The sequence below is a fragment of the Elephantulus edwardii genome, unplaced genomic scaffold (assembly GCF_000299155.1).
Source record: "Elephantulus edwardii isolate Elephantulus edwardi_28Jun2011 unplaced genomic scaffold, EleEdw1.0 scaffold00268, whole genome shotgun sequence".
NCBI lineage: Eukaryota > Metazoa > Chordata > Mammalia > Macroscelidea > Macroscelididae > Elephantulus > Elephantulus edwardii.
In genome coordinates, this window is record NW_006400018.1 from 2,865,684 (window position 1) to 2,874,802 (window position 9,119).

Below are 9,119 nucleotides of genomic sequence, written 5' to 3' on the forward strand. Positions count from 1 at the left end.
AGCCCCTCTACAACTATTGACATTTATTAAAGTTCATAGAGTTTCTGGAGGCATGTTAATTAGGAAGTTGATGCCACTCCTGCTTCTAAGTATCTATCTATCTATCTATCTATCTATCTATCTATCTATCTAATGTGATTTATATGAAAAAGATGAAAGCATGATCATTCTAGAAAAGGAAAAGAAGATTTAAACTAAAACAAAAAGGACAATTACTGTATAAGAACAATGTATATTTAAGTGAAAAAAATCCCACATAACCATATATACCTATCTGTGTACACACACACACACACACACACACACACATTCTTTACTTGGTATTATGTGCTTACACATACCTATATTTTGTATTTTGAAGAGATGGCTTTAATAATAATGATGAAACATTACCCTTTACAATCAAGCTTATTATCTTGAGTGGGAAAATATGGTGGAGTTGCAATACATATGCCAGGAATTCTGCAGGATTCTGAGATTTTCATGCAAGTGAACTATATGTTACAGTACAACTATCTGATGGAAATTTCAAATCTGATTACAGCACATCCATGTGAAAATTACTGCTAGACCATTAGCCTGAAATATGAGGCCCCATTTTTTCCTCCTCATCCCTTCATCTTCGCTTCTTATGCTGAAATGTGCCACATCGTCAGCCTTTTGCTCCAATTCTACCTTAGTATGCAACAAGATAGCAGTGTCCTTATCTCATAAAACATTCATCCTTGGTAGACCTGGCATTGTCTCTGGGACAAAACTCCTCCACTTTCATAAGTGCCTAATCAAAGGCATGGAGCTCTGGTGGCCTAGTGTCTTAGGCATTGCACCGCCAATTGAAAAGTCAACAGTTCAAATCTACCAGGTTCTTGGAGGGAGAAAGATGGGCAGTCTCCTCCCATAAAGATTTAAAGCCTCAGAAACTCAATGGCGGGTTGCTGTGGTTTCGAATAGACTCAATTGGCAGTGGGTTTTTTGTTTATTATATAGACAACAAGTCTTCAATTACCATTCATCACACCATATGGTAATTGTTTGACCTTCCACTCATCTATTCATTCTCTGACACTAAATTAGGTGCTAAGTGAATGTTTATTGACAATTAATGTAACTAAGTAAGTGCCTCTCTGCACCTCAAAAATATAACTAAGATATCTTCCCCTTTATACCTCATAAGGCTAAGTTACCCTTCCTTTTGGTCTTATACAGACCAGGAGGCAATTATTCTGAAGATACAAGTTAGACCCTGTTCACCATACTCACCAAAACAGAGCTCCAGAATGGATAACCTGAAATGAATATCAGAGGAAACCGTGGGTATGGTTTTACAAAGGTGAATAACAGTATCATCCCAAAAGAGAAGTCCATCAGTCCAAACAGAATCTGAATAGTCTGCAAACAGAAGGAAGAGTGTAGTGGAAAAAAAATCAACCTGATGAGTTCACTTTCTCTTTTATGAGTTTATCTAGATGGAAAGGATTTGATACTCTTTGTTTTACAAATAAAAGGAGGATAAAAGAAATCCAATTAGCATTGTCCCATCTAAGGATTAGAAGGTCTCTAATCCTTCTATCTGGTGTTGTTGATTGAGAATTCATGGACTAGCAAAATTAGCATCAGCCAGGACTTAGTAAAAAAAAAAATCAAAATATGAACTCCTATTCTACACTGTAATCCTTATACTAAAGAAGAATTGATGCCTTTTGAACTGTAGCATTAGAGAACTGACTATCCCACTGCTTTCAAAAGAACAAAATGATATATACATATATTAGGGAAGGTACAGTTGGAGTGCTCCTTGGAAGCAAGGATGAAAAACTTCATCTCACCCACTTTAGTCTTGTTGCTAGGAGAGACTTTGGAAAGATTGACAAAAGAAAAGAAGAACTTCAAGCAGGTGGATTGAGACTGGGGCTGCAGCAATGGGCTTGATTGTCAGAGATTGTGAGGACGGCACAGGATAGGTCAGGCTTCACAGCTGTTGTTCATAGGGTTGCTATGAATCGTATTTTATCTGATGGCACCTGAGCAGCATCAACAACAATATTCTATATACTGAATGTTGACTAGTCCCTTGGTTGTGCTAATGGTTAAATGTTCTGCTACTAACCAGAAGGTTTCTAGTTCAAAACAGCCCAGAGACACTTCAGAAGACAAACTAGGTGATTTGCTTTGAAAAATCACACCACTGAAAATTCTATGGAGTGGAGTTCTACTCACAGGTGAATAAGCTATAAGTTGGAACTTGTTAACCACTGGGTCATCTTACACTGACTGAATAAGATTTTTAATCTGTACTGAGAAATCTGTGTTTTAAAAAGATAAAGGATTAGTGTGAATAAATGTGATAAACTTTGAATTCTCAAATGGACCATCAGAAACCTTAAAGAGATGACCAATTCCCTGAATAAGCAGTCAAAACCAGGCCAGGTGCTGACTGTAGAACATCAATTACTCATGCGCAGGTTTAAACAAAAGGTGAAGAAAACAAAAACAAGCCCATGAGAACCAAAACATGAGTTTGAGTTTATCCTACCTGGATTTAAAAATAATCTCAGTAGGTTTGAGGCATTGGACAATAATTATTGATGACCAGATGAGTTGTGATGAGTTGTGGGATGACATTAGGGATGCCATTCATGAAGAGAGCAAGAGCATTATATGGACAGAAGAGAAAGAAAAGACCAAAGTGGATGTGAGAAGAGGCTCTAAAAATCACACCAGAACGTCAAGAAGCTAAAAGGAAAGAGATGGAGAGTGAAAGAGATAAACAGATTTCAAAGGCAGCTCAAGAAGACCAAAGTATTAGAATGTGCAAAGAGCTGGACTCAAGAATAAAAAGGAAGAAATTGTTCAGGATTTCTCAAGCTGAAATAACTGAAAAACAAATTCAAACTTTGAGTTTACTAGCAGTTGCTAATTCTCTAAAGGTTTATTTATTTATGCATGCTTAAGTACAAAAATAACTTGAAGGGGTATTTTCAATATTTATAAACAATATTCTAAAATATTAGTACAATTTAAGTGTTTGTTTGCACTATTTTAAGAATAAAATCAGTGAAGGGAAAAAAGCTAACAACCCAAACACATCCTGGCAAGATAATTATTATTTTTTTTAATCCAAACATTACAATGTTTATAAGGATAATACAGAATCAAAATTTTGTTCTGTTATACACAAAGTCATTGTGAGTAGAACCAACTCAAAGCAACTAACAGGTGCAAACGAAAACAAACATAACAAGTGGAAATAAAGAGCTTTGTACATTATTATAAATTGTCTATATTATATGCCAAATTTTGTAAAATTTGCTCTAAATAGAATGATAACTGTTAATTATACTCATTGTAATGTCTAGGACAATACCACACACATATAATCAGAGAATAACTGTTTTTATTGTTGATTTCCATCAAGTCAAGCATGACTTATAGCGACCCTATGAAATAAAGACCTGAAGCCTTTCTGTAACTATAGTTATTTCTCAAAGTTAATAGAGTTCCCAAAGGCATGTTGTTTAGGAAGTGGAAGCCACTCCTGCTTCTAATTGATTATAGTCAATAAATTATGCCAATAGATAAAGTAATATAGTAACATACTGATTATAAAAAATTATTAAAAGTACTATTATTAGTCTAACAACAATAAAATTTTAAAAAGCAAAGAGGAGCAGGATAAAATAAGACAAATGACAAACAAAATGAAAGTAATAAAATGTTAGATCCTAAAGCAATTATATCCGTAATTAAATGTTGACATTAAGACAATTATTAAGCATATGTAGGTATTTAATTTGAGATTAATTGCATTTAAGTTAAACTAAATAATCAAATATTTAGTTCCTTAGTTATGTATTTTTTTTTTTACATAAAATTTTAACTGTGACTTTAACATGGGCAAAATCTTGAATGATCTAAGAAGCATCAAAAGAAAATGGAAGGAATACACTACCAAAAAGAATTGGCTGACATAGAATGATTTTCAGAAAGTAACATATGATAAAGAACCAATGGAACAAAGGAGGAAAGTCAAGCTTCTCTGAAAGATTTGGTAAAAAACAAGGCCGATACCAAATTACATGTTTTAACAAACAACTGCGGCCCTAGACGTGCGCATCAGTCTGTGCTGGAAAATTGGAAGACAACTACCTGGTCAAGTGACTTCAAGAGATATGTATCTGTTTTCATTCTTGAAAAAGATGATTCAACAGAATGTAGAAATTATTGAACAATATTATTAATATCACATATGAGCAAAATGTTACTTACTATCATCCATAAATGGCTAGAACAGTACATTGAGAGAGAACTTCCAGAAGTTCAAGTTGGGTTTAGAATAGCACATGGCCCCAGCGATATCATTGCTATTGTCAAACGGATCTTTTCAGAAAGCAAAGAATACCAGAAGAAGGCCTATTGGTATTTTATTGATTATGCAGACATTCGACTGTATGGATCATAACAAACTATGCTTGACATTGAGAAGAATGAGAATCCCAGAACATTTAATCATGCTCATAAAAACTCTCAAACTTCTGATTTTTAAGGGCATATATTGGTTCTCATGGACTTGTTTTAGTATTTTTTCAGCTTGAGTTTGAATTTTCACATGAATAATTGATGGTCTATACCACAGTCAGCACCTGGCCTGGTTTGGACTGTTGATTTTGAGCTTCTGTGACGATCTTTCCACAGATGTAGTCAATCTGAATCCTGTGCAGTCCATCAGGCGAAGTTTATGTATAAAGTCACCTTTCATGTTTTTTAAAGATGGTATTTGCAATGAATAAGTAATTAAATGTACAAAATCCAGTCATTCAGTTGTCACCCTCATTTCTGTCACCAAGACTACTCTTTCCAACTACCATTCCTTCCTCATTGTTGTCACATTTTGCATTTAAGTCACCAATAATTATTTATGCATTTTGATTGCATGCTTGGTCAATTTCTGACTACAAAAATGTTGTTAGATAGCCTCAGTTTTCTCCTCTTTTGCTTTGGTTGTTGGTGCGTATGTTTGAATAATATTGTGTTAACAGGCCTTCCTTGTATGTATATGGATAGTATCCTATCATTCACAACATTGAACTTTAGGAAATTGTCTTTTTAACTATGAATGCTGCACCATTCTTCTTCAGTTTTTATTCCTGGCATAATAGATCATATGAATGTCTGATTCAAAGTGACCTATGCCAGTCCATCCTAGTTAACTAATGCCTAGAATGTCAATCTTTGTGCATTCCATTTATTTTTTCCAACTTCAAGTTTTCTGACTCTGTCTATGCTTTGTCCTACAAAGTCCATGTTTTGTACACCCCATGTTCTAATTCTTAAAGAATGCCTGCAGCTGTTTCTCCTCATGTTAAGTGACTTTCAGTCTGGGCTCTGTCTCTAATACTTTAGCTGCTATTATTCCTCTATTGTTCATAGAGTTTTCAGGGCCCTATTATTTCAGAAGTGGATTGCCAACCCTTCTTTCTCATCTGCCTTAATCCGGAAGCTCCGTTGAAATCGTTCTGTGGATTACCAAAAGAACAAACAGATGTGTTTTGGAAAAAGGGCAACCAGAGTACTCCTTAGAAGCAAGAATGGTGAAAGTTTTGTCTCCTGTAAGACATCTTTGTTGAGCATGTTTGCTGCTGTTGTTATCAAGTGCTGTTGAGTCAACTGTGACTCATCCTGACCCTATAGACAATAGTTATGAACCCTGCCCCGTCCTGAGCTAATCTTACTGTCTCCAACATATCTACCCTCCTTTCCCCACTTATTTTGTCAATCCATCTCATTCTGGGTCTTCCTCTCATTGCATGTTGTTAGGAGAGGCTATTTCTTGGAAAGGGACATCATGCTTGGAAAACTAGATGGTCAGAGAAAAAGAGGAAAATCCTCAATGAAGGGGATTGACACAGTGACTGAAACAGCGGCTCAAGAAAGTCAGAGATGACGAAGATTCCACAAGATAGATCTGTTTGCTCACAGGGTCATGATGAGTCGTAGTTGACATGATGGTACATAATGACAGCAACTGTAAGAGTAACAACTATTTCCAACTTTGTGAGGAAGCCCCAGGCTGCCTTCCAGAGTGGTTGCACCGTTTTACATTCCTACCAGTGTATGTGAGCTCCAGTCTCTCCACATCCTTGCCAGCCTATGTTGGTTGCTCTGCTATTGAATCTTGCTATTGCTGCTGAAGTGAGATTCTTTCTCACTTGTTGGTTGTTGGTTTTTTGTGTTGCTTTTTTTTTTTAATTTACATCTCTTTTTGTTGTTTTTATTTACTCTCTAATATCCCACACTCTTCATCTCTCCATTCTGTGGATGGAAGGAACTCTGATGGTGGATTTCATAACCGATTGAGCTCCTAACTCAAAGGTTGCTTGCATCTTGTGTTTCAAACCCACCAGTATGTCACTGGGGGGAAAGATGCATCGTTTCCTCTCGTTGTGATTCACAGCCTGGCAAATGTGATAGAACATGCTATGAGATGGAACCAATTTGATAGCTGTGAGAATGAAATAAGAGTGATGCTTTTTAATACGTTACTGTGTTTTAGGTGAAATTTTACACAGAAATTTAGATTATCGCACAACAGTCCATATGTAAATTGCCCTACGATGTTGATAACAATCCCCATAATATATCAACCCCCTCACCAGTTCTGCCCCCCCCCCAGTCCTCCTCCAGGCATTCATTTTCCCTGCTCCTCTTTGTGTCCTGTCTTTGCTTTTGAGTAAATGGAGATTGAAGTTGATGTGGTATATTAATCCTTTGCACTTATAATATTTACATTTTCTTCATTCTTCTCTGCTTAGGACAGGCAGAAACTAATAGTTGCACCACTGATGATTGTTCTCAAGGTTTTCAGACTTCAGTTGATATTCATCAGAGTAAAATGTAGAACATTGCAGACTATGCTATGTCAATTATTCTTGAGTCCTCTGCAAGAAATGTAGTCTTGATGCACGCTACAATATGGATGGAATTGAAGACATTATTATACTGAATGAAATAGGTCAGTCACAATAGACCAAATGTTGTCTGCCCTACATAAAAAGACATAAGAAGATAAATGTATAGAGATAAAGGTTTATTAAGGTAAGCAGGGGTGGGAAAGAGGGAATTGTTGCTTATAGGATCAAGTTCTGATTTACAGTGAAGGAAGATTTTTTTAAAATATTTGAGTTGTATAACTAGTATAATTCCTATTAATCATTGTATAATTACAACTCAAAGGTATCAGTTCTTCTGTTATCTCTGTTCATTGTCCAGCTTTTAGGTGTATAGCAAGTGATTGAAAAGATCATGGTCTAAACTAAGGACACCTTCGTCATAAAACTGATGTTACTGCTCCTCAGTAAGTTGGAGAGTTCCCTGAGAGTGACTTGCTCAAAACGTCTCCTGATCTGGTACCACAGTTGTTGATTGTGGATCCAGGTAAAAGGAAATTGTTGATTACTTCAATAGTGGTAAGAAATTGTGCTACAATCTCGAAGGCCTGTGGTTCAAATCCATCAGCTGCTCTGTGGGAGAAGGATGGGCAATATCTTCCCATTTTATTAACTACCTCTGAAAACCCACTCAAGGGTCAGTTATGACTTAGTTTCAACTTAACAGCACACAATAGCAATAACAACATCGTGATGTTGCTTATCAGTGGAGAAAATTTTTGTTGTCTTGATGTTGAGATGCACTCTATATTGAAGGCTATAGTCTTTGATTTTCTGTAGTAAACATTTCAAGTTCTCCTATCAACCAGGAAGGTTGTGTCATCTGCATAACTCAGGTTGCTGAAAAGTCTTCTTTCAATCCTGATCCCATTGTCTAGTCACAAAAAATGGCTAGAGCAGTACATATACAAAGTACAGCCAGAAGTTCAAGTGTATTAAAAGAGGGAAGCAGGAGTGACACCGACTTCCTAAACAATATACCTCTGGAATCTTTATGAACTTTGATAAATGACAATAGTTATAGAAAGGCTTCAGGCCTTTTTTTCATTGAGTTGCTATGAGTCGTGCTGTGCTCTATGGCAATCAACAATAACAACAACAACAACATGGCACACTTCAGTATGGTTTGAAGCTCAACATCAAGCAGACAAAAAGCAGCACCAGCAGTCAGGAAATAAAATCAATTGCATTAGGAAAATCTGCTGTCAAGGACCTCTCCAGAATACTGAGAAGCAACAATGTCAGTCTAGAGATGAAGGTGCATTTGATCCAGGCTTCACAATTACTTGCCATACATCAGAGAGCTGGACATGACAAAGGATGGCAGAAGAAGAATCAAAGCCTTTGAATTGTGGTGCTGGAGAAGAGTCTTGAAATGCCAAGGACTGTCTGGAAAACAAATAGGTCTGTCTTGGAGAGGGTGAAACTAAGTTTCTCCTTAGAAGCTAGGATTTTGAAGCTTCAGGAGGGACCAATCCTTGGAGAAGGACATCATACTCGGAAGGGTGGAGGAACAGTCCAGGAAAGGAATACCCCAGATGAGATGGATTGATATATTAACTGTGTCAATAGGGCTTGGTGTGTTGGAATCATTGAGACTGGCTCAGGACAGGACAGGCTGCAGAGCTGCTGTACATAGGGTTGCTATGAGTCACATAACTCAATGGATGATAACAACAACAACAACAACAACATGACAGCAGAAATAAATATCATTGTTGATGTCAGATGGATCCTGGATGAAAGCAAAGAATACCGGAAGAATTCTATTTGTGCTTTATTGACTAGGAAAAGGCATTTGATTGTGTGGATCATAACAAATTATGGCTAACATAAGAAGAATTGGAATCCCAGAACACTTAATTATCCTTATACAAAACCTTTTCCTAGATTTAGAAACTCTTGTCTGAACAGAACGAGAGAATATAGTGTGATCTAAAAGCAAGAACATAAAAAATAAAATAAAAAATGTGTACATCAGGGCTGTCTCCTTTTTCCATACCTATTCAGTTTGCATGCTGAGTAAATCATTCAAGAAGCTAAACTCTACCTCCCCTCCGTCTTTCCAAGTGTGATGATCTTCTCGAAGGAGGACTGGTTCTTCCTGGCCACATGCCCACCAAATGTGAGACAGAGCTCCAAAATCCTTACCTCCAAGGAACAGTTTGCTTTCAT

At 36.6% G+C, this 9,119-nt stretch overlaps 1 protein-coding gene across 1 annotated transcript in view; it reads right to left on the minus strand.

The window, feature by feature from the left end:
• The window catches only part of MS4A5 (membrane-spanning 4-domains, subfamily A, member 5), a 40,408-nt gene that overhangs the window by 12,279 nt on the left and 19,010 nt on the right, over positions 1 to 9,119 (minus strand). The window contains exon 2 of the mRNA XM_006899902.1: positions 1,261 to 1,389. Within this exon, the coding sequence (XP_006899964.1) occupies positions 1,261 to 1,389 (129 nt within the window). The remainder of the gene's footprint in view (positions 1 to 1,260; positions 1,390 to 9,119) is intronic.